The 26701-nt window shown below is 43.3% G+C and overlaps 1 protein-coding gene across 2 annotated transcripts in view; it reads right to left on the bottom strand.

Annotated features, from left to right (window-relative positions):
* Positions 1-26701, bottom strand: part of DNAH10 (dynein axonemal heavy chain 10) — a 130706-nt gene that overhangs the window by 76022 nt on the left and 27983 nt on the right. For both annotated transcript variants that reach the window (XM_044921325.1, XM_021698501.2), the window contains 15 exons: positions 25978-26154; positions 25199-25324; positions 24254-24426; positions 23513-23664; positions 19380-19544; positions 18575-18782; positions 16439-16595; positions 12174-12650; positions 11924-12082; positions 10167-10283; positions 9980-10082; positions 8909-9087; positions 4874-5085; positions 2489-2642; positions 1052-1285 (listed from right to left, as the gene is read on the bottom strand). In XM_044921325.1, the coding sequence (XP_044777260.1) occupies positions 1052-1285; positions 2489-2642; positions 4874-5085; positions 8909-9087; positions 9980-10082; positions 10167-10283; positions 11924-12082; positions 12174-12650; positions 16439-16595; positions 18575-18782; positions 19380-19544; positions 23513-23664; positions 24254-24426; positions 25199-25324; positions 25978-26154 (2793 nt within the window). The remainder of the gene's footprint in view (positions 1-1051; positions 1286-2488; positions 2643-4873; positions 5086-8908; positions 9088-9979; positions 10083-10166; positions 10284-11923; positions 12083-12173; positions 12651-16438; positions 16596-18574; positions 18783-19379; positions 19545-23512; positions 23665-24253; positions 24427-25198; positions 25325-25977; positions 26155-26701) is intronic.

Here is a 26701-nt window from a genome sequence, read left to right as displayed (position 1 = left end):
CTCCCTCTGCCCCTCCCCTCATCTCTAAAATAAATAAATAAATCTTCTTAAAAATAAAATGGGATCGAGTCCCGCATCGGGTTCCCTGCTCAGTGAAGAGCCTGCTTCTCCCTCTCCCTCTGCCACTCCCTCTGCTTGTGCTCTTCTATCTCTCTTGTCAAATAAATAAAAAAAATAAAAATAAAATGATTAATGTTATGTAAATTTCACATCCATTTAAAAAAATGTTTAAATAATGAAGAAAAATAAAACAGTGCTATATCCTACCTAACAAAAAGTAATAGACCAAAACAAGCAAGCGAAGGAAGCCCATGCTTGAGAGGAGTGAGGGCCTGGGCCACCTCCCCAGCCAGTGAACCAGGCCGGGATCATCCCAGCCAAAACTCAAGTTTGTGCCTGGAACAAGGCACTTGCCTGTGGTCTGGGGAGAGAAAAGAGGCAGCACACAAAAATGGTGAGATGAGCCTGGGCCGCTCAGAGAAGTCTGGACTAGCTAGCACTTCCCACAACAAGAAGCAAGCCCCAAGCCACCTAATAATATAAAACCTTGTTCAGTGCTGTCCATTATGACAGGCCGACTTGGAGAAACTGCAGAAACACATGACAAAGTGAAGCAAGCACAGGCAGAAACATTTTATGTAAGATTAACTTTAAAAATAAATAGATCCCACCGAGAAAAACCCACTACCAGGAAAGACAGTCCCGGTACATACATACATACACACAACACACAGAGGAAAACTCGGACCTGAGAAAAGAATAAATATGGAGAAATGTGAAAAGGGCTTTAAATATGTTTAAATTCTTCCATGTGCTAAAGGAGATGAACATATCCTGACAAGAACAGGGCAGTATATAACAAGAATAGGGTCGTATGAAAGAGACCCAATTAAGAATCATGGAAGTTAAAAATGCATTCATTGAAATAAAAACTCAGACTGACTCTTCTAATCATGCACACACAAACCCTACAATAAATCAAGCCAGAAAAGCATCAGGGTCTGAGCACAAAATATTCTCGTATAAAAGTGCTCTCTGGCTTTTCTCTCACCTCAATGACTTCCCCTATCAGAGAAAGCGTTTTCTCCCATTTGTGAACAGTCTGCAGAAAAGGCCCCACAAATCTGCTTCCCGAGATGCTTTGCAGGTTGATGGTGTTGTCATCAAGGCACTGGATGATTTCGTCGACAGACCCCAAGATGTAGCCTCGCTCCTGTGTGCCTTTGAAATATTTGATCACGGTAAACTTCATACTTTCCCACGTATCCAGGATTTCCTTCACCGCCTGCTCAGGAAGATAAAAAGAGTGGTTCGGGCACAGACATCGAAAAAAACAGAACTCCAACTCAATAGCAACCTTCTGAACTTGCCTTCGGTCAGCTACTCGACCCAGAGCCTTGGTCAGTTTTCCAAGTAAGCGGAGATTCCGTCATGGCGACCCTAACATCCCTGACCAAGCACAGGCTATGTGCCCGGTAAGCACAGTCCCTTCAGGACCGCCTTCTGTCCCCAAAGCACCCTAGGGAAGTAAGGATTACTACCCGCATCCTATAGAGATGCCAGCTGGGTGCTCAGAGAAGTGAAGCAGCTTGGCCAGGTCACTCGGCACCAGAACCAGGCTCTAAATTTCCTGGTCTGCCTCCCTGCACACCTACATGATCCTGCCCCTGGGTTTGCCATTAAGCGAGAAAATCAGATTACAAATTTATATACCTATTGATGATTGCATTTTCAAAAACCAGTTTATCAATATTTGTGTGTATTGTGTGTATGCGATGCATACATGTGTGTACTGCATACATCCGTGTATGTGGTATGTGCATTTGTGCACATGTGTGTGCATGTATGTGTATGGGCTTATACATGGATGTGCCTTTATACCTGTTTGTGTGGGACTATACGTGTGTGTGTCTGTGTGTGTGTGTGTGTGTATGTGCAGGCCCATGTCTACACACTTCTAAGTATTAAAGGACATACACTGAAATATTACTAATTACCTTCAGGTGGTAGAGTTACAAGTGATTTATTTTCTCAGTTTTCTACCATATACATCCATTAATACATTTAATAAATACACTTAATAAATGCATTGGAAGTGAAACTATAATCTAGAACAATAAAAAATTTAACCAAGGCAGAAATCCTAGAATTTCTAGAGCAAACAATTCTTTATTACTCAAATACAACAAGTGCTATAACAAAAGTTTTCGGTTAAGCAACTGCCTTTGGCTCAGGTCATGATCCCAGGGACCTGGGATGGAGCCCCAAGTCCAGCTCCCTTCTCAGCAGGGTATCTGCTTCTCCCTCTCCCTTTGCCCCTCCCCCACAACTTGTACTCGAGCATGCGCACTCTAATAAATAAAATCTTTTGAAATAATAATTCTCTGAAACTAATATAACACCGCATGCTAACTACACTGAAATTAAAATAAAGTAAAAATAATTCTCTTTCTTTTCTCAACTGTTTTGTAACTAAAAGCAGTCTTACTTTCTCGATGGCTATCTCCTTGACAGCGGCCATTACGATCTCATTGAGAACATCCGTGTGTTTGTGAAGTTCCATAGCAAACATGTTTTCCAAGGTGAACGTCTCTGTCATTTCAAAAAATACGCCTGTTTTTTCCATGAGCTCTTTCCAATGCCTGAAAGTGCATCCACATTAAAACCTTTATGCTTCCTGGATTTAGTGACGAATTTAATTATTCCCGCTTACATCACAGGACAAATCCCATTATAAATGAGGACATCACTGGAATCACGTTTCCAAAGTTTCCCAAAAATCCCACTGGCTTCCAGAATCAAACCCAGGAAACCACCTCTAGCAAGATACGCTCTTAGATGGCTAGTCTTCACAGCCATCTAAGAAAATATACGGCTTTCAACTTTTTGGAACCTACTTCTGTCATGTAGTCTGTGGACCAGGGATCTCGACCTCTGTCGGCTCACTCAGCCTGGCTGAGACCCTGGTGTAAGTCGTGAGCTGCCGTGTATTTGGTAAATATTTATCATGCTCTTTCCTCTGCTCCAGGCAGTAGGCTAGCTGCGGCAGGGGCAAGCGACTAAGGGCCAGGCTCCTGCCCGCGGGGACTCCACCACCTACGCAGGGGTACGGCCAGGACACGATACAACAGATCTATATATTAAATAATCACATACTGCTTTGAGTGCCATGAGAAAACCACAGAGTACAGAGACAGTAATAAGGGGTCTGCTGTAGGGGCGCCTGGCGGTGGGGGGGGGGGGGGGGGGGGGGGGCGCTCAGTCGGTGAAGCATCTGCCTTCAGCTCAGGTCATGATCCCAGGGTCCTGGGATCGAGTCCCGCATCGGGCTCCCTGCTCGGCAGGAAGCCTGCTTCTCCCTCTCCCACTCCCCCTGCTTGTGTTCCTGCTCTTGCTATCTCTCTGTCAAATAAATAAATAAAATCTTTAAAAAAAAAAAAAAAAACCCCCCAAAAAAAAAAAAAAAAAAAAACCCCACACAAACCAGAAATGGTCAGAAAGGAGAATCTACTATTCATCCTCCTCTATTCCCAGGCCTCGGCCAGGAGCTGGTATGAAGTAAGGGTGTCACAGCATGAATAACACCAGGTCACCAGAGAGAAAGGGATTTCCTTTTCAGTTTCCCTCCACTCCTCTGATTACATCAAGGAGAGAAAGTCTCGGCTAGGTGCTGCTGGGCCTTTAACACCTCCTCACGGTTATTCACCCTTCGTCCAGGGTAGGCCTCCCACTAAGCGAAAGGCAACAGTTTTGAGCTAAACTTTTTGAAATGTTTTTATTTTTATAATTTTTATAAAAATAAAATACAAATTTATATAAAAAATTTTTATAATTTTTCTATTTATGGCAAAAGCTTTTGGTTTCCCATTTACAGCGGTGGTGTGGGTTTCTTCTTCGAACGTGTTCGAGTAAAAAAAAAAAAAATAATAAGCTGATAGGAAAAAAATCAAGCCATGACAGTATAAATGATTTTGGCTGGGATATGACAAAAATGGTAAGAAGTTACCTAAGCTTGGGAAGCACTGGGTTATGGCATCAAAAAACAGGGAACTTCAGCTAGAAAATGCTTTCTTGCCGAGCAGAATGACGTCATCCTCTGATGGCATTCCATGACTCTCTGCCCACCCGCTGGGAGATACGATGGAGGGAGAGAGGAGCATGGCAGGGAGTGTGTGACTCCCAAAGCTCCTACTATTTCCTGTCCCTGTGTGGACACGTCCTGCTGATCCCAGACGAATAAGGAGTGAATCTCCTCCATCTCACCCCCAGGACTGCTGTTCCATTGAAAAACTAGGGACACCTGCTCTGTCCAGTATGGTCGCCACAGGTCACCTGTCACTGCGTGGCGAGTCCAAATTAAAAATGTCGTACTCATAAACTACAGGCCAAGTGCAACTCATTTTTTTAAGAAGAGCATAAAATATCTTGTGAGAAATGTTTTATAGTGACTGCATGTTGAAACGATAATGTTTTGTGTAGACTGGGTTAGTTAAAATATATTACTAAAATTATTTTTACCTGTTTTCTTTTTCAAAGCAGCTAGTGGAAATACTTTAAATACCGTATATCTGCTGGATGGCACTGATCTAGATCCCCTAATTTTTTTTTTTTTTTTAAACCGTTTGAATGAAGCAACCACCAATGCCTGTTTACATCTGGCAGGGTTTTTAAAAAAAAAAAAAAAAATAGAATCCTTGTGGTTGGTAATTGTCTAGAAACTTCACAAGGAAACAATTTCATAGAAATATGACCTGCATCTTTCAAGTTCGGCAGAGCTGCTGCAACCTTGGGCTTTGTCATCAGATCTAAGCAAGGACTCATTTTAAACTGCAACTCTTCCCCCTTTCACAACGGCTAACAGGACAAAACCAACCTGTCTCTCAGTGCTTCATGCTTCAAGTCAAGAAGTAAAGGAACCGAGTCTTTGAACGCCTTCATTCTTGCTTCTAAATGGAAGGCCACTGATAAGTTTCGGACCTGCCGGGGTAGCTTTCTGAGGGACTTGAGAAAACCTTCGATTCCTTCGTGGAGGAACTGAACATTCAGGTTGATCCAGAGGGTCTGAGACCATTCTTCTTTTGCAACCTGGAAATGGGTGAGAAATAGGCTCATCAACAAGGCCCCTTTGACCAGCGGGAGCCAGTACTCAACCCTTGGTCACGCTCACTTCTTTGCCAGCAGGATCGCCCATCTATCCACAAAAACCTCAGATTCACAAAAGGAAGTATTGGTTACTGGCTCCAAAATACAAACAAAGGAATTCCAACTCTTTAAGGCCTGGCCAAAATAATGCTGCTAAGATTACAAAATACTTACAATTTAGATAATCCTGCCCGATTATCATAATCAGCATTTTGTGCTGAATTTCCTGAGATTTAAAAAGTACTATCTTGCATAAAATTTACCATCTTGGATAATCTGCATTTGCAACCTGTGACATCGAGGTTCCGATGGGGTTGCTTCGAGTCACGAAACGTATTTAACAGAAAATTGTGTTAATTGATGAAATATACATATGGTAATTTTTTTGACTTAGATGTAAATGACATTAAGACATTTACAATTTTTCATTTTTTTTCTTTGTCTTCTAAAAAGATATTAAAAGCTCAAATACCTTTTTGATTATTTTGAGATGACATTCACGAATCATGAACTTTTTGCAAAAATTTAATGAGATGAATCAGAAAGAAACTAAAGTACTTCTTAGGAGTTCTTACACCTAAACGTACAGCCTGTCCATCATTAAAGGGTCTTTCTTCCCTCCACCCTCCGTTCCCCTCCCCTCTCTCACTGACATGTTTGAAAAACCTCAACTGCAGTTAAATCCACTCCTTGGTATTTGTTCAAGTGTCAACGCCTACACAGCGCATATGCTCTGCCTTCCCCGTATGACCTACTTATCACCATGTTTCCTCCTTACTGGGTCATTCCCATCACTATACAATTCCCATTGTTATTTCTCCCATCTTAAAAAAATTATCCTAACCCCACATCCCTTCCACCTAACCGTTCCTCATTTCTTTGCTTCCCTTTGCAACCAAACACATTGGGAAAGCTGTCTAGATTTGGCGTTTCTGATTCCTCTCTTCCCATTCTCTCTTTTTTCATCTTTATTGGGGATTAACTGGCATACACAACTGGACATATTTAGATGCCCAATTTGCTAAGTTCAGGCATGTGTGCACACCCATGAGACCATCACCACAGTCGAGATCGTGAACTTGTTCACAGCTCTCAAAAGTCTCCTCCTGCCTCTCTGTAACCCCCCTCCCACCCCCAGACACATGGCCCTGCTTTCTGCCATGATAAATTCATTGGCATGTTCTAGAATTTTATGCAGATGGAATCACACAGGATGTACTCTTTGGTATCCCAACAAGATGATTTTGAGACCCATCCATCTTGTTGCCCTAGTACATCAATAGTTCGATCCTTTCTACTACCTTCTCACATTCCATGGGATGGACGTGGCACGGCACTTACCCATTCACTTGGTGGATATCTGGGTTTCTAGTCTTGGGCTATTACAAGTAAACCTGCTGTGAACATTGATGTAAACGTCTTTGCAGGGACTTATGCTTTCTTTTCTTTGGGGCAAATATCTCGGACTCACTCTAATCAGGCTTCCACAGCTACGACTCCATCGAAATGTTTCCAAGATCACAGTGGCCTCCGTGATGTGAAATTCAGCGCTCATTCCACACCACCTCTTACCTGATCTGATGCAGTGTTTGGTGCAGTTGGACAGCCTGGAAAGGCTATTTTCACTTGGCTTCCAAGACATTCTACTCACCTGTTTGTCCTCCTACCACCGAGGCCCCTCCTCGTTCTCCTTTCCTTTTGGGGCATCTTCTTGTGGTATTTGACATTGGAGTGCCCCAAGCTCAATTCTTGTTCTTCTCCTCCACGTACCCCACTCCTCACTGTACTGGGCTGAAAGACTGTCCACCCCCCCACCGCCGCTAGAACTCGTATCCCCCTGGAACCTCAGAATGTGGAGATCAGGATTTGCAGATGGAATTCATTAAGAGGAAGTCATGCTGAAGTAGGACGGGCCCTAAATCCAATGACTGCACCAGGAAAAAACCTGCCCCTGGTTCAGAGCCTTGCTCAAATGCCACCTCCCTGAGCCACCGCCTTCCTCCCCTGGGCCCCGTGGTGCTCTTGATAAGGGAATTCTGCGTCTTAAGATGGCCCGCTGAGCCAGCAAAGGAGTCCCAGCCCCTGCCCTGGGGCTCTTCCAGGTCCTTTGTTCTGCTCTGCTTCCCGCGCTCCAATCCAGGTTCTTCTCCCTGCCCGCTTCGTTCAGGAGCCTAAAGTGCCAAGTATGCGGATGTAGATGTAGATAAATTGCCCCTTTGTTTGTGCTCGGGGCTCAGACCTTTGGAGACCACTCTCCTCTGAGCCTGCCGGCGTTAAACAAACCTCCAATCCTACAAGATCTCCGGGTGCCGCTTGGTTCTTCCGTCGGGCCATCCAGTCCAGGTTCTGTAACACTCTGTCTACTGTATTCCTATTACACATCAGAGCAGTATGGTGATTTGTTTGCGGGTCAGGGCGACGGTTAATTTTATGTGTGAACTTGACCGAGCCACAGGTGCGCGGATATTTGGTTAAACATCATTCCGGACAATGTTCCCCAGGGTGTTTCTGGGTAAGATTAACACTGGAATCAGTAGCCTAAGTAAAGCAGATTTCCCTCCCCACTGAGGGTGGCCTCATCCAATCCACTGAAGGACTGGAGAGAAAAAGACTGAGTAAGAACTCTCTCACTCTCTCTCTCTCTCTCTCTCTCTGCCTGTCTTCAGGCTGGGACATCCGTCTTCTCCTGCCTTTTAGTTCAGACCTGAGCCGGAACTACACTATCAGCTCTCCTGGGTCTCCAGCTTGCCAACCCCACATCCTGGGGTTTCCAGTCTCCAACAACTCTATTTGGTGGGACGCCCGGCTGGCTCAGTCAGTAGAGCATGTGCCTCTTGATCTTGGGGTCATGACTTTGAGCCCCATATTGGGCACAGAGTTTACTTTAGATAGATTAGGTAGATAGAGGATAGACAGTGAGATAGAAAGAAAGAAAAGGAAGAAAGGTCCATCTATTTGGTGCCTGATGGTTCTGTGTCTTCGGAGAACAAATTAAAACAGTCAAACTGTCGTGGGGCTCAAGAGGGCAGAAATGGAATGGGCGGATGCAACTCCTTTCCAGACCCTATTCTCCAACTAGCACAGCACTGGGCTGTACAGAGCAGAGGGAATAGATGGAGGGATGAATAAATGAATGGCATGAATTTGCATGGGGAGCATATACGCAAGAGGGTATCCAAATGTCATAATAGTTGCTACTTTTTTTAAAAAACGATTTTATTGATTTATTTGAGAGAGTGAGGGAGAGAGTGCATGAGATTGGGGCAGAGGGAGAGGGAGAAGCAGACTCCCTGCTGAACAGGGAGCCCAACTCGGAGCTGGATCCCAGGATCACAACCTGAGCCGAAGGCAGACGTTTAACCAACTGAGCCACCCAGGCGCCCCAATAACTGCTTTTAATTTCCACTTCAAACTAAATGGTTCACCCCACTCCTTAACCAAGCCCCAAGCACCAAAGAGTGTGTTCTTTTTTATTATTGTGGCAAAATACACCTGACACTTACCATTTTAAGCACTTTCACACACGTATGATTCAGTGATATCAAGTATATTCATCATGTTATGCAATCATCACCACCATCTAGTTCCACAACTTTCTCCCCAAATGGAAACCCTAAAGCCACTGAATATCGCTCCCCATCACTTCTTCCCAAGAGCCAAAGTGAGAGCTTCTACAAAATTGGCCCCAGGCTCTTTATCATGGTGGCCTCACAATCCACTGAGCCTAGTCGGTTCTCACACTGCCTTCAGTGAGGGGTACACTAACCTTTAGTCCTTCGTAGAGCTCATAAATGGTCCTCAGCCCATTCATTTCCTTCTGCACTTTGAGCAGCTCTGGATACATTGTAATTGGAAGATCAAAAAGTTTCTCAGCATTAGCCAACTCCTGACGGTTCTTTTCATGTTTCATGAGCTCTTTTTCAAAAGTGGCTAAAAGTTCTACTCCTGGTGATTAAGTAAAGACATAGATCAATGAGTGCATAAAAATACAAGGTACACAAAATTGAGTAAGAAATCACAGGCAATGTACATAAACTATCATTCCATCCACAGAAGCCATGTGGGAAGACATGTCTAGAATTACCACAACTTTATTTCTCTGTCATTCTAACAGAAATCAGAGGGCCAGGTATATACGCAAAATTCTCCAGTTAGAAAATTCTGTCTCCTGGGCGCCTGGGTGGCTCAGTGGGTTAAGCAACTGCCTTCGGCTCAGGTCATGATCCCCGAGTACCGGGATCAAGTCCCGCATCAGGCTCCATGCTCGGCAGGGAGTCTGCTTCTCCCTCTGACCCTCCCCCCTCTCATGCTATCTCATTCTCTCTCTCAAATAAATAAAATCTTTAAAAAAAGAAAAAAAAAAAGAAAATTCTGTCTCCTTCACATTTATCCCTCTAAGTGGCCTCAACCTGGGCTGCACGTTAGAATCCCCATGGCATCCGGACCACCCTCCAAAACAATGGGATCAGACAATTCAAATCTGGGCCCCAGGCATCCGTGGGCTTTTGGGATCCTCAGGTGAACCCAGTGTACAGGCAAGGTTAAGAACTACTGCTCCAGGGCGCCTGGGTGGCTCAGTCGTTAAGCGTCTGCCTTCGGCTCAGGTCATGATCCCGGGGTCCTGGGATCGAGCCCCACATTGGGCTCCCTGCTCAGCGGGAAGCCTGCTTCTCCCTCTCCCACTCCCCCTGCTTGTGTTCCCTCTCTTGCTGTGTCTCTCTCTGTCAAATAAATAAATAAAATCTTAAAAAACAACACTGCTCCATTCCATCATCCCATAAAATTCTTAAGCAAAACATACTCAAGTACCTCAGTAAGTCCAACGGAATATTCTTACCTTTATCAAGATCATCACCAACAGAACCAGGGCCTTCACGATAAAAACACTTTGCAAAATCCTCTATCTGCTGTCTATAGTTTGATATTTCACCTCGAGTAATCTGAGAGGGGCAGGATTGCATTAATTTATCCCAATGGATATTTGTCAATATCTTTACTCAGAAAGTAAAAAATTTAAAAGGTACCTCTGTGAAAGTTCTCTTGATGCCCCCAAGAGCATGCTCCACATTCACTGAATCATTAAACAGACTTGACCACATGCTTTCAATGTTGTCAACCAGTTCTTTCTCTGCATCAGAAGGCTAATAAAAAGATTTCAAAAAAAAAAAACAGAACAAACAATAAATGGTCTGCAATTTGGAAATGAAATCCTGGTCAAAGCTACTTCCCAGGGATTTCTGCTTCTGATAACTAGGTCATTTGAACCCAAGAGAAAACTGCTTGAATTAGAAAAAAATTATATATTTATAATGCAAACATCAGGATAAAATCACATTTAAAAATAAGTAGATAATACAGATAGAAAGAGAGGTAACCTAGAGAGATAAGCCCTTCATAAACTAAAACCCAGCTTCAAATCAACAATCTCTAATTAAAACAAGGTTATCTTAGTTTGCTGATGCATCCAGCTGTGCTGTCAGAACCAAAAACAAATCTCCTGTGATGAAATATAACAACATCTAGAGCCTCCAATTCTCTACAGATTTGTTATGTACACTGTCCAGAACTCACTCAGAAATAACAGGTACATAAGGAGCAAAATGACTTGAAGGAAACCAAAACACACAGACAACATAAGCAGACCATCATGGAGGAGTTCTAAGACACAGACTTTTAAATAATTTTACTTAATAAAGGAAAGCAAAGACAACATTGAGAACTTTTAATTATAAAAATATAAATTTTGCATACTGTGCATTTTTATGATGAAAGGATCTCTAGCTTTTCAGGCTACTGCTCAGTGAAGGTGTTCAAAGAAGTCAAGCAACATAAATGCTGAAATACAAGTTTTATGCAAATGTAGACTTATAACAATTACTTGCTTCTTCTTTCTAGTCTGTTTTTCCAGCTGATTCTTTTGGAGTGTATGGGATGCACAGCATGCAAAATTTTGCATGCAGTTTCACGGAGATGCCACCCCCCCACCCCAAACTCCTCTATGGACTTCTAAAGGTCCTTGAAACCACCCTGAATGACTCCAAATAAAGACAATTGAATTATTATCCTCTACCTGTTTCTTTTATCGTCTTATACCTCTCTGATTCTCCCTCCCTCACTTCTTATCATTTTTGCAAGAGCCTTTTATTTATTAGAGGAAGTTAACACCAAAAGAAGAAAGGAGGGAGGAGGAGGAAAGGAGGAGGAGGAAAGGAGGAGGAGAAGGAGGAGGAGGAGAAGGAGGAGGAGGAGAAGGAGGGAGGAGAAGGAGGGGGAGGAGAAGGAGGGGGAGGAGAAGGAGGGGGAGGAGAAGGAGGGGGAGGAGAAGGAGAAGAAGGAAGAGGAGAAGGAGGAGAAAAAGGGGGAGAAGGAGAAGAATCGACATGGTGTGCAGTTACAGATCAATCTACGAAACATATTTGAGCCATGCAAGATCAAGAAATAATCTCTGCTTTCATTATTCTAAATAACTGTGGGGTTGCTTTACATTTAAATTTTATTAAAGTCATATTTGAGAAGTATGTCTGAAAAAGGTCTTATAAGTCAACCCAGCTGTAAAATGCTTAAGAAAATCGTTCACTCGGGCACCTGGGTGGCTCAGTCGGTTAAGCGTCTGCCTTCGGCTCAGGTAATGATCCCAGGGTCCTGGGATCAAGTCCCACATCGGGCTCCCTGCTCTGCGGGGAGCCTGCTTCTCCCTCTCCCTGCTTCTCTGCCTACTTGTGTTCTCTATCTCTCTGTCAAATAAATAAATAAAATATTAAAAAAAAAATCGTTCACTCACAAAGACATTATACATTGCCATGGTGCGGTATCGCTCCTGGACATCCCTATATCTCAGTTCCATGACCAGAGATTTACTTCTAATTTCTGCAATGGTTGCAAGGACAAACTTAAGGTCTTCAAGGGTGCTAGGGCTCTTCTTCAGGTTCTTGGCCAGCCTCTAGAAAAGAAAAGTCCAAGGACGCTAAATAAACCTAGAAAAAACCCGACTTTCATGAGAGGCAGTTTCATTAAACCCAGTGATTCACTACCTCCATCTCTTCATGGAGATTATAGAGCTCCTCCTTTGCTGACTCATTGAGAAGCCTTCCAAGTGAGGTCACCCAGGACTTGGCATTTTCCTGCACCGTGTTCGCCAGGGGCCCTAGCTGCAGCCTGATGCAGTGCTCATCCTTAATTAAAGGGTGGCGCAGGACATCATAGGCTATCTTGGAATAGAACTGCAACTTTTCATCATACGCCACACAAGGAGGTTTCTTGGCGGCGAACTTCTCCATCACAATGGCTTTGTCCAATTTCCATAGAGGTCGATACCTCTTCCATTTTTGGAGGTACTTCATAAGACTAATCAGAATCCTGTGGACACTTTGGGGGATCATAACAGCTTGTTCAATTATCTGAGGGTTCAGGGAAATATCATTGTAAAAGCTGATTACAACAAGTTCTTCTTCCTCCCCCTTCTGAGGAGGGCATTCGATGCAGCTGCCGTTCATCCATCGAACAAAATGCTGGCAAAAGAAGAACCAGGGGAAAAGACAGCACTTCAGTATTTATTTTGCTTCCTATGTATATATTCATATTCAGGAATAAGTCTTGCTAATAATGGAAATCACTTTATTATTTTTTTCCCCTTCACATTTTTACTGTGGTAAAAAAAAAAAAAAAACACATGACAGAAAATTTGCCATTTTGGCCATTTAGAATGTTTATAATTCAGTTACACTAAGTACATTCATAATGCTGTACAACCCTCACGATAACCTCATTCTAGAAGTTTCTCATTACCACTAAATTACCTATTAGTAGTTACTCCCCATTTCTCCCATTCCCTAGCCCATGGCAATCACTATTCTACTCTCTGCCTCTATGAGTTTGACTTATTTTTAAATTTTTTTATTTAAATTTTAAACATACAGTGCAATATTGGTTTCCCTATGGAATGGGAGAAGATATTTGCAAATGGCATATCTAATAAAGGGCTAGTATCCCAAATCTATAAAGAACTTATCAAACTCAACACCCAAAAAACAAATAACCTAGTTAAGAAGTGGGCAGAAGGCATGAACAGACAAAGGCGACATCCAGATGGCTAACAGACACATGAAAAGATGCTCAACGTCACTCATCTTCAGGGAAATGCAAATCAAAACCATGATGAGATACCACCTCACACCTGTCAGAATGACTAAAATTAACAACACAAGAAACAACAGGTGTTGGCAAGGATGCAGAGAAAGGGGAACCTTCCTGCACTGTTGGTGAGAATGGAAACTGGTGCAGCCAGTCTGGAGAACAGTATGGAGGGTCCTCAAAAGTTCAAAATAGAACTACCCCACAATCGAGCAATTGCCTACTAGGTATTTACCCAAAGGATACAAAAATAGATTCAAAGGGGTACATACATCCTGATGTTTATAGCAACATCATCAACATTAGCCAGACTATGGAGCCCAAATGTCCACCGACTGATGAATGGATAAAGATGATGTGATATATATATATATATGTGTGTGTGTGTGTGTATAGTGTGTGTGTATATACATATATATATATATATATATAATGGAATATTACTCAGCCATCAAAAAGAATGAAATCTTGCCATTTTCAATACCATAGGTGGAGCTAGAATATATAATGCTAAGCGAAATAAGTCAATCAGAGAAAGACAAATACCATATAATTTCACTCTTATGTGGAATTTAAGAAACAAAACAGATGAACATACGGGAATGGGGGAAAAAAAGGAGAGAGGGAAACAAACTATAAGAGACTCTTTTTTTTTTTTTTTTAAAGATTTTTTTTTTTTTTTTTTTTATTTGAGACAGAGAGGATGAGAAACAGAGAGCATGAGAGGGAGGAGGGTCAGAGGGAGAAGCAGACTCCCCGCCGAGCAGGGAGCCCGATGCGGGACTCGATCCCGGGACTCCAGGATCGTGACCCGAGCCGAAGGCAGTCGCTTAACCGACTGAGCCACCCAGGCGCCCCGAGACTATAAGAGACTCTTAACGATAGAGAACAAACTGAGGGTTGATGGAGGGAGGTGGGTGGGGGATGAACTAGATGGGTGATGGGCATTAAGGAGGGCACCTATTGTGATGAGCACTGGGTGGTGTATGTAAGTGATGAATCACTGAATTCTACTCCTGAAATCACTTTATTAATAAATTGTGCTAGATTGCAAAAATAACCACAATTTTTGTTCCTCCCATCAAGGGTTGAGTCTATTGGCAAAACTGTCTATTGTGGGGGGGGGGGTCTATTTTCCCACCCTGCCCTAGCCTGTAACTTGACTGATGGAAAGGGGCAGACATGGTGTTGTGCCAGTTTGAGGCCAAAGGCTCCTATGGCCTGACAGTTTCCCATCTCATGCTCTTGAAACCGTGCAACCAGCAGATGAATGCCCTTGAGCTAGGTTAGTAGATGATGGCAAGCCACACGCAGGAGAACCATAGTACCCCAGCCAATAGCCAGCCGATCATCAGACACGTGGCCGAGCACAGCCAGGACCAGAAGAACCTCTCAGCAGAACCCAGCCCACAGAACCATGAGTGAAATACAGTTATTGTTTTAAGCCTCTAAAACTTAAAGTGGCTTATTATGAAAAAAAGCTAACTTTTAAAAGAGTAATAGCCACTCCTTCCTGAACAACATCAGTTTCCATATTTACAGGTAGAGACACAAAGTCAGGAAAAGGGACTCCCCTGGGTCCCAGAACAAATCTGTGAATCTGACACCCCTTGCCACACAGTCAAGACTTCCTCTTCTTGGGGCGCCTGGGTGGCTCAGTCGGTTAAACGTCTGCCTTCGGCTTAGGTCATGATCCCAGGGTCCTGTGACTGAACCCCATGTCGGGCTCCCTGCTCAGCGGGGAGCCTGCTTCTGCCTCTCCTTCTGCCCCTCCCCCCCAACTCGTGCGCTTGCTCGTGCTCTTTCAAATAAAATCTTTTAAAGAAAGAAAAAGGATTCCCTCTTCCTTTAATCAAGTGTGGTGCATAACAGCAAAGCATAAGTGTGTTACACATAACTCCTTGCCGTCTGTAAAATGGGAATAACGTGAACTACCAATCGGACTGCTATCACTAGCACTCATAGGCAATGTCCATTCGGAACCACGAACTGCCAAGCACGATGCTAAGCTCTCTGCATGCGTTACAAAATGTAACCCCATTGACAGCTCTAGAAGGCAGATTCTATCATCCTCTCCACTTAATAAAGAGGTCGCTAAGCTCCTAGTTAAAAACTTTTGCTTATTTTGCTTTCGGTCATGAAATGGGAACCCTGAAGCTCAAAGAGAGGGTGTAATTAAGCCACATTGGGGTGGAGCATGACAGGTAGCAACGGGGATCAGAAAGGCAGGCAGGTGGGGCGCCTGGCTGGCTCAGTCGGTTGAGCATCCCGCTCTTGATTTCTACTCAGATCATGATCTCGGGGTCATGAGATCGAGCTCAACGGGGAGTCTGCTTAGGATTCTCTTTCTCCCTCTGCCCTTCCCCCCCACTCACACACATGCTGTCTCTCTCTAAAAATAAATAAGGCAGGCAGGTACTAGATTAGGACCACAGTAAGGGGTTCAGATTATGTTCTAATGCAATGTGAAGTCATCGGGGGTTCTGTAGAAGAGATGTGACATGAAATGACTTGTACCTTAAAAAGATAACTCTGTCTCCCCCCACCCGCCCCCTGTGGTGGAGAACGGATTGTGGAAGCTACTGCAGCGGTCCAGGTGTGAGATGATGCACGGGAGTCAGCCAGGCCCCCGAGGGGCGGGATATGGGCAGATGGGAGGAAACAGAGGAATCGAGGCTGGCTCCTAGGTTTCTGGCTCCAAGTTGGGCGACTCTGTTGGTGCCAGTTTCCTGCAGGAGGAAAACCTGGGGCAGGATCAAGTTGCAAGACGGGGAAGGCAAGAACTCCACCCCGGACATGCCAAGACTCAGGTCGGAGGGGACGGACCCATCTAGGAGGCAGGTGACTCGAAGAGCCTGGTGTATGGCAGAGTGGTCTGGGCTGGGGGTGGATGTGGGTGGTCATCCCCAGAGCAGTGGCATTAAAAGCCATGGGACTGGCCGTGACTGCATGGAGAGGAGAAAAGGGAGCTGGGATCAAGCCAGAGTGGGGCACCCTGGGCTCTAGAGCTCTAGAGGAAGAGCCCAGAAGGAGTGCAACAGTCTGGACAAGGGGCAGAGTGGAGCCTGTGTTCTTATGGCCTCGGCGACTCGAGTCCCAAAACTCGCAGGCCAGCTGTCGGTGGCAACGAGCCCCTGTGAAGCCACACAGACACGCCTGCCCTTACCTTGGTGATCTCCACGCAATTTCGGACGCAGTGGACGCACATTTTGTCGATCTCGTTTGCATTGGGATGCAGGATGATCTCAGGAGCCGTCAGAATGGTGTCCGTTTGAAACAACGGAACGTTCCCAAGGATTAGAGAATTAAAAGACTGCAGATTCCTAGGAGGGGTTAATAAAAGAGACCCAGGGCTCACTGGACTGAAGTACAACCAACACTCGAATGAAAGAGCCGGCGTCACCGAAGTCACATGTGAAAGCCCACTGTGAGGACTACCACATGCAGCGTTATAAGGGACAGGGTACGCTGAGTTTCCTTATGCGCCCCTGTTTGGGCCTACATTTTTCAATAGCTCATTTCTACTTTTGGGAAGTGAATATCTTGTAGTTGGAAGACACTTAAATAACAGTGATGACTTCCAGAAAATGTTCCACCTGTTTCAGGAAAAACCGTCTGCACACTGGCTTTGTCTTCCCCCAGGAAGTCCCTCCCTCTTGTAGCTCGCTCCTTGTCTTCAGGATTCAGCTCAAACACGGCCTCTGGAAGCCTTTCTTGACCACTCAGTCACAACAGCTGCTCTGTTTTCTCCCAGGAGCCCTATTCTGCCTTATTTCTTTCACAGAAATCATTTTGGTTATGTCTGGTTCCTTGTGTTTTGTGTCTCTCCTATGAGGATGGAGAAGCACCAGAAGGACAGGGGCCCTGTCTGGTCCAGTGCCTGGCATGTACAGGCTCTAAGAAACCTGTGAATGAATGAATGAATGAGTGCATGGATGGATGGATGGATCAGGGGAAAACATAGCATATTAGAAAGGGAAACACTGCAGGAGGTGTCCTATGTAAGGGGCTGCTGCAGGAATCTAAGAAGCAACAATTAAAAAAATGAAACGTGTAGAAAACAGATCTTTGTAAAGGATCAACTTAGTGAAATTTGTCAAACTGGGTCCAGGAAGCAAGACAACCAAAGGTGTTTTATTTATTAATGTCTTGTTCCAAAATAGATTTTAGCAGCTCACAAAAATAACTGCAGTAAGAGACCCTAAAATCAAAGTGGGATAAAATAAGAAAGGAGACACTAATCACAGATGTTTAATGAAGTGATAACTGACCCAGGTTCACATCCTAGCCCTTCTTCTTACTAGATGTGTGTGTGGCCCTAGGCAAGTCACCTATTCTCCCTACAGTCTGTGTCTGAAAAATGGGGATGAGATTGTAAAGAGTGTAACACGAGCCTGGTGCAAAGTAAGTTCCCATATATGATAGATTTAAATATATATATGTAGAGTCAAGAATGAGACAATGCAAACATAAATACCTATATACTTGCTGCATTTAGGCTACAAATTTCATTGAGTTTCCCAGTAGCCAAGGAGAAAAGGGAAAGCTGTACAGTCAACAATTCATAGACCCCACACCATTTAAAAACAAAACAACAAAAAAATGAAGGACAAAAAGAAAACTACTTTTTCAGGAGGCTAAGATCAGAAGGGACGCTGGAGAAATTTCTTCTGGGGTTCTTCACAAAGGGGTTGCATGATGAAATGAACACCACCTTTGACAATATGGAGGTAACAGTCCCAGTGATGAAGTTCCTAGGCTGCATTCCTAGAATGATCCTAAGTCAATGCAATGAAGCCCAGGCAGTCAGCTTTCACCTGGCCTAGCTGAGGTGCTGGGCTGTGGGCTGAGACCTCTAGGGGGGTCAGGAGAGCCTTGTCTGTTGTGAGGCTGGCCCACACGACAGGCATTCAACACATGTGTGATGCCCATAGCAGCCAGGGATTTACTGTAGACCATCAGGGAGAGTAATTGGCTCATATGTCCTTCAGTTCAGCCTCTCTCAATACAGGGGAGGGCATCACCTAGGATTGGGGTAATACTGAGCAACAGGAATTCTCTGTAAGAGAATTCTCTGTAAGAGAGAGACACATGTATGTCTTTCAGATAGTTGAAGTGGGGAGAGGGATCATTTCCTTTTCTGAATGTTGAGCCAAAATGGAAAGTCACCCTTAAACCAGAAAGCAGACTGTCCAAATGATTTCTATTCTGCATTTTGTGACTCCCTCTTTAACTATTCATATATGTAAACTATTTTAATCTATGCACCCTGTCTTTAAGACAAGCAACAAGATTAACTTACTTCAGGATGAGCTTTGTCAAGACCTCATAAATTTTATGTTCCCAGTATTCGTAATAGGAGGCCAGCTTGGGAGCCTTGCCCGTGTTGGTGTGGATGACCAGACCCTCGACTTTGGTCAGTAGAGGCCCAATGGCAAGATACCACCTGACCATGTGATCCACATCTTTGGCCCTTTCTCGTTCGATGTGCTCAAAGAATTCCTTCACGCCTAGAGAGCAAGACACCTGTTACCATTCTTCATGAACGCAGGAAAGGACATTACTCACAAAGCAATCCAAACATTAGCTGTATCTCTTAGAAATACAAAACCAGCCTCTAACCGAGATTGAAAGCAGAAAATAAGTCAATACCAAAAGTCAAGACATGCCCTAAGCAAAAAATAAACGACAACATGGGAATGCCCATTGTGCATGCCAAAACAGACCACATACAAAAGATGACTTTTATACCTCTGGGCAATCTTGCTTTTCTTAAATTGCTTTTGACTACTCTAAGACCACTTAAAATACCTTGTTGAAACAAGTAAATGTGCGTCCATAAAAACACAATCTACTTTACTGTTACAAAGTTATTGACAAGAGTACTACTGATTTTCACAGACTCAGGAATTTGTAAAACTGTCTAAGCAATATATAAAACATGGCAAAAAGCAAGAATTACTCATGATCCTTTCAAGTAAATGACTGAGATCTTTAGGAATGGTTTTATTCCGTTCATGGAATAAATGTGTGAGTATGCGTGCAATCATAACCAACAGGTTCTTTTCATTTCTTCTGTAATCAGAGAAACAAGAAATCATACCTACCTGGGAGATCTTCCTCACTTTTAGGTGCCGGATATTTAAAGAGATTTATAGACTCTATTAACGTAAGCCTGTTAGAAATGTCATCTGCATTCTTATGAATCTGGTGGACAAGGGACTCAAATTTCCCAATGGCCTGTTTGCACCGAGTTATGTAGTCAGCAATACCTTTGGGGAAAAAAAGGAGAACAAGAAAAAGATATTTGGCTTTCAACTCTTTCTTTCCATACCCTGCCCACCAACATCTGGAAGGTTAATACTGGCATCCCTTCACAGGAAAGACCCTGCTCATCTCATCCCTTTGGGTCTTTGTGGTGGCAAACAAACACTTAGCACTTTTAGGGACCAGGACAAGGAGCCCTGTTCTCAGAATCAACCAGGGACGCCTGGGTGGTTCAGTCAGTGAGGCGTCCACCTTCGGCTCAGGTCATGATCCCAGGGTCCTGGGATCGAGCCCCACATTGCGCTCCCTGCTCAGTGGGGAGACTGCTTCTCCCTCTCCCTTTGTCCCTTCCCACTGTTTGTGCTCTTTCTCACTCACTCTCTCGCGCTCAAATAAATAAAATCTTCAAAAAAAGAATCAAGAAATGATAAATTTTCTCTGTTCAGATTTTAGCTAATCATCATCTAACGCACTGTGAGGAGAAAGAGAAGGTCCAACTCTGCTGTCTTCCCACTGCCATGGAAGCATGAACCCTCCACTCTACCCTAACCTGCCTCCAGTCTCCTTTGGCCTGTTGCTTAGAAAAGTAGCCAGCAATAACATGAATAGTAAACCTGGATTAAGAACATGTAATTTGTCAGGTAGTGGTCTAAACATGTTACTATGTCATCAAATTTTTACAACAATCCTGTGGATTGGGTACTAAGATTATGCTGACTTTACAGATGAGGACACTGAGCCTCCACAAGGTTGAGTCACATGGGGAGAGCTGGACGTTTAACTCTGGAGCCCAAGTCCAAATATACATGTTCTCCATACAAAGGAGAAGGGAAGAAGAGAAGGAAATGACAAGGAAAAGAGGAGAGAATATTTGAAAAGAAGGAAAAAAGATTAAAAATGCCTTGCTTATTTAAAATAGTAAAGGGCACGTGTTGTAATGAGCTCTGGGTGTTATACGCAAATAATGAATCCTGGAACACTACATCAAAAACTAATGATGTACTGTATGGTGACTAACATAATAAAAAAAATAAAAATAAATAAAAGTAAAGGGAGGGTGCCTGGGTGGCTGTTGGTTAAGCATCTGCTTTCGGCTCAGGTCATGATCCCAGAGTCCTGGGATCGAGCCCCACATCAGGCTGCCTGCTTGCAGAGAGACTGTTTCTCCCCCTCCCTCTGCCTGCTGTTTCGCCTGCTTGTGTGCACCCTCTCTCTGTCAAATAAATAAAATATTCAAAAAATTTTAAATTAAAAAGGGAACTTCTACTTCTAAGAAGAGGGAGTAGACATGCTTTTCCTTATTCCTCCTGCTAAAGATAGTTAAGAACCCTGCACATTATCTATAAAACAAATATAAAACTCTAAAAAATAGAGAAGAAAAGAGTAGAAGCCAACCAGCTAGGGACCTTGGGACCTGAAGAATGAGTTCCCTGGGTTCCTTTTCCTTCTATATCTCAGACTTTGAGCTTAAGAAGTTGGCAACCCATAAATGCCAAAGCCCCAAAAAAGCCTGCTCTCTCTAGCCAAAGCACCAGGAAAGGGACCCTGGCAAGACAGAAAATTTTACACAGTAACTGCTCTACTCTAGCCAAACACCATAGAAAAAACTGTGACCTCACCCAAGCCCTTGCCAATAAGGACCAGTTGGGGGACCTAGACTCCCACCTTCCTAATACTGTGATGAGGTACCCCAACCCCTCTGCTCCTCATGCCTGCCATGGTAGTATCAGAGAAGGCCATGGAGGTAGAAGGGACTGTGTACAAAAAATTAATTGTATCTCTATAAACTAACAACAAACATGTAGACACCAAAATTAAAAACACAGTATCATTGACAACCACTCAACAAAAGATTAACCACTTCCGCATAAATCTAACAAAACATGTACAAAACTTGTACGTTGAAAACTACGCAGTGCTAATGAAAGAAATCAAAGATCTAAATAAATGGAAAGATATACCATATTCATGGATTGCAAAGCTCAACATAGTACCGATATCAATTTTCCTCAAATTATATACAGAGCTAACATAACTCCCAGCAAGCATTTTTTGGTAGATATAGACAAGATTATTCTAAAATTTATATGGAAAAGCAAAGAACTAGAACAGCCAAAACAATTTGCTTAAGAAAAAAAATGAGAAGAATCAACCTAGCCAATTTCAAGACTTATACCATATAGCTACAGTAATCAAGACTGTGATACTAGCAGAGGAACAGACACATAGATCAATGGAAAAAAAATAAAGAACCCAGAAGCAGACCCATACAAATATGCCCAGGTAGTTTTTTTTTTTTTTTTTTTTAACAAAGATGCCAATTCAATTTAATGGAAAAAGTTAGCCTTTTCAATAAATGATGCTGAAGCAATTGGAGGAGGGGGAGAGAAGGAAGAAGAAAAGGAGGAAGGAGGAGGAGAAATAAATTTCAACTTAAGTCTCGCACTTTGTACAAAACAATTAACTCAAGATTGATCACAAACTTAACTGTAAAATATAAAATTATAACATATTTAGAAAAAAAATAGAAGAAAGTCTTTGGGATGTAGGTTGAGGCAAAAAGAGTCCTTAGACTTGACACCAAAAGCATGATCCATAAAAGGAAAACTTGATAAAATGCGGTTCTCAAAATTTTAAACTTTCAGTCTGCAAAAGACACTGTTAGGACAATGAAAACACAAGCTACGGAGTGGGAGAAAATATTTGCAAACCACATATCCAACAAGGGGCTAGTATCTAAATATATAAAGAACTCTCAAAACTCAAAGTAAAAAAGCAAACAGTATAATTAGCAGAGGGGCAAAAGACATAGACATTTCACCAAAGAAGACACACAGAGGCAAACAAGCACATGAAACCATGCTCAACATCATTAGCCAATACAGAAATGCAAATAAAAAGCACAATGAGACCATTACACAGCTATGCAATTTAAAAAACAGTGACAATACCAAAATGCTGGCCAAGACCCAGAAAAAAATGGAACATACATTGCTGATGGAAATGTAAAATGGCACAGCCACTCTGGAAAACACCACGGCAAATAATAACAACAATAATAATAAAGCCTAAACATGCAAGTAGCATAGGACCCAGAAATTGCACTCCTGAGCATTTATCCCAGAGAAATGAAACTCATGTTCACATAAAGCCCCACACACAAATATTTTTCTAGCACAAATGTTTACTCACCATAGCCAAACCTGGAAACGATCCAGGTATCCTTCAACAGGTGAATGGCTAAATTAGGGCACATCGATACCATGGGATTCTAGCCGCCAAAGGAACACACTACTGATACATGTAACAACTTGGACAACCTTCCAGGGAATTATGCTAACAGAGAAAAGCCAACCCAAAAAGGCTATGTACAATTTCATTTATATAACACTCTTGAAATCACAAAATTATAGACATGGAGAGCAGATTCCTGGTTGCAGGGCTTGGGGCTAGGAAAGAGAGTGAAGTGGATATGACTTTAAAAGGGCAACATGAGTTCCCCCTGCAGTGTGGAAACGCTCTGCATCTCAACTGTATCAATGTCAATGTGTCTGGAGTGTGAGTTGTACTACAGTTTTGCAAGAAGTTACCACTGGGGGGAGACACTGAGTAAAGCATACACAGCACCTCTATTAATTCTTACAACTGGGTGTGAATCCACAAATTATTTCAAAATTAAAATTTTAATATTAGAAAAATATTAGGAAAAAAGTAAAAGTCATTTTATTTTTGGAGGACAAAGGGTTGGGTCAGCAGAGTGTCCAAATGGCATCCTATCTGGTCTTCAGTCCCAACTAAAGCCTTGAGATTAATTCTAAGTTCCACCAAGTATAAATGATTAATGTTCAAAACTCAGGTGTTAGCGACATCTACATACACACAAAAATTATAATTCAACTAAAACAATCTAAAAAAAATTATTTTTGCATCCCGAAGTCTAAAAGGTAATAAATAGGTAGATGAATTATGTTACCTAGTGAGTTCCAGTTTAGCCTCTTATATCCAGACCTAAACACTCTTATTAATTCCTGGGAATGATCGTCGAGAAGAAGAGACTCTGCCTCATTTAACGTTCCTATGAGCATGTGATAATGATCCAACATACGCTGTACTCCTTCCGTGTACCTGTGCATCATAGGAAAGTCACTGATACGAGGACGTACAATGGAGCTCATAAAAAGCTTAACCTTTTAGATAGGTTACAAAAGACTATTAACCAGGCTTAAGCTATGTCTTTTTTTTTTTTTTTTAAGCAGACTCCCCGCCCAGCATGGAGCCCAACACGGGGCTCGAACTCACGACCTTGAGATTGAGACCCGAGCCAAGACCAAGACCCAAGCCAAGACCGAGAGTCAGACACTTAACTGACTGAGCCATCCAGGCACCCCCAGGCCAGAGCTTTGATAGAAAAACTTGCAGAAATTGAAAATAATGCCAGTCTTCCCACTGACTTTCTTTTTTGGAAAATATTGGTTACTTTTCATTAGAAACTTATTTATGTTAACATGTAATGGAGTTGTTACCGTTACTTTTAGATGAATGGATGAATACATAGTTTAAACATTGCTTAGTTTTAATTTCTCATCCTGGTGGCTATAAAATGCAGAAAAAAGCAAGCAGGAGGGGGTAGGGTTAGCATGAATTTTTAAGAATGTATAAAGGGGTCCCGAGATCAATAAGTTTACTGTTGATTTAAGAGAAGAATCTTTTTTACCTAAGAAATTTGTCCTCCTGGAGAGCAACATTTCTTGCTAATTCAGGGACAGAGAATCCTAGCTGTTCCAAGTACTTTGTTTCGTTAATAATCTCCTTGAGAGCAGGTGAAAAATTGATTGCAAACAGAGACTGCTTGTCAGCATTGGCCATCTCGTCAGCAACAGAAGAAGTCTGTGGAAGAGAGGTCTCACAAGCATGGTAGGGGTGGTCCGAGAAGCAGCCCGTACAACCCAAGGTCCACATACATTTGAAAAAGATCAGCGTAGGGCCCTAGATGGGGCCAGACTGGGGAGCCGGCTGGAGCTAGCTCGAATACATATTTTGTTCAGTGAACAGTGTTTAAAGAATTTAATTTAGTCACTCACATTCCCAAATTGGTCAACTGCATGTAAAAATCCAGAATTCTGGCTTCTCTACCAACCCCATCTGGCCCTCTGTGCTCATTTTGGTCCCTGCTGCAGGATTTCAGAGACCACAGTTCTAAAGCCTCCACGCCCAGGTCTCTCCTCCCCCCGAGGATTTCTTTACTGAGCATCTGCCGTGTAGCAGGCTCTGTATAGCGCAAGTGCCGTGCACAGGGGTGAATCACGGGAAATGGCATTTTCCCGTAGGTCAACTGCCAGCTGTTTCACACATGGTTCAACGAGTACTTTGTGTGTTGAGGTCCTCTGATCCGACTCATTTTACAAATGGGGAAACTGAGGCTCGGAATTGAGCCGCTTGCCCATGGAGTGAACAGGGCTGCTGGATTCCGGCACGTTTCCTAGCCATGACGAGATGCTGCCTCCATCTCCTCCCCGGGCAGCCTCGGCCCTTCTTTGCCTTTGATTTTGGAAATACCCATCAAAGGCAAGCATGGCAACACACCAAACCTCAAGAAAATGGCAGACGCCATCACCTGCCCTGACCGCCCTAACCTGGGCAAGGATCTGGAAATACACACCTTAGTGAGCAGACTCTTCTTCATAAGAGTGGGCAGGACCAGCTCCGTGGCCTCTCTCCACTGCTCGTACTTTCTGTCCTCATAGTCCTTCATCGTCCTACCCACTTCCAAGTACTTTTGTTTTACCTGTCAAAGAATTCAGGCAATTGTCAGTTTGCCCTTGGAAATAACACTTTTCTCTCTCGCTCTTGCTCTTCCCCCAATCGTCCTCTTTTTAAAAAAATGATCTGTGAGCACATTTTGCAGAAGGAAGTGTACAGATTTTCACAAATTTTGGAGGGTGTGTTTAAGATGGTATGGCTTGAAATCCACACCAACTAGCAGAGATCAGCAGACCCCAGCCCGTGGGCTGCCTTTGGTGCAGCCCGAGAGCGAAGAACAGCTTTTACATTTTTAAATGATTAGCAGGAACCCAAAAAGAACAACAGTGCTTTGTGACATGTGAAAAGTACACGAAATCAGAATTTCGGCGCTAGTAAAGGAAATTTTATTAGAACACGGCCATGCCTGTTCGTTGTCATACTCTCTACGGCTACTTTCTTGCTACGCCATGGCAGGGTACGACCTGCAAATGCCTAAAACATTTACTCTCTGAACATTTAAATGAAAGGTTTGTCAACCCCAGTGATCTAACATACAAAACCCATGGGTCGGGGGGAGGGACAGTATTCCAGAGAAGCTGAAGATCAAGTTCAGGGAGATGGATGTGCTCCTCCCACAGGCAACCCTACGTGGTCTCGGAAATACACAAGGGGACGACTCCAGCAAAAGCAACATACTTCTCTTCCTCGGTCGCTGTCCAGTATTTCCTCCACTTCCTGAAACCTGAGGATGGTGTGCTTGATCCGAAAGAACAGGGACCGTTCCCAGTAGATTGCACCTGCTACTGGAGGGTGATTCTTGTACAACGGTGGGTTGTCCAGGTTCTGAACAAAGAGTTTATTAACTATGTCGATCTGAAAAGCAGAGGTACTCTGTAAGTGGTACGCTTCGGCATGTGAGCCAAGAAAGACTGAACTTGAGGTGTCTTTAGAGCAATGAACGCTGGAACGTCAGAAATCGAATGAGATACAGAATCATGCTCTCGGCTACTTATCATTTACTATTTTTTCTTACACCCCAGCAGTTTTTTCTTTGTGCTCCAAATTGCCTTATTACTACAGACTAGGTACAATCATTTCAGTGACTTATTAGATATTCTGAAATCTGTTCTAGGCATGACCAGCGGCCAAGCCTGCACTGTGCGCCTGTGTGTGCCCACACACATGCACCACTGAGATTTTTTTAATGATTTATGTGATTTTTTCAAATTATGGTAAAATATGCATAGCATGAAATGCCCATCTTTAAGGGCATTTCAGTGCATGAAGCACATTCACACCCACCACCATATAACCAGCGCCACCATCCGTCTCCAGAACTGTTTCATCCTTCCCAAACTGAGACTCTGTCCCCATGAAACATTAACTCCCCATCCTCCTCCCCGACCACTGGCACTCAACC

This window comes from Neomonachus schauinslandi, chromosome 14, assembly GCF_002201575.2.
Source record: "Neomonachus schauinslandi chromosome 14, ASM220157v2, whole genome shotgun sequence".
Classification (NCBI taxonomy): domain Eukaryota; kingdom Metazoa; phylum Chordata; class Mammalia; order Carnivora; family Phocidae; genus Neomonachus; species Neomonachus schauinslandi.
The sequence above is the reverse complement of the archived record's forward strand: the minus strand, read 5'-3'. Positions and strand labels throughout refer to the sequence as shown.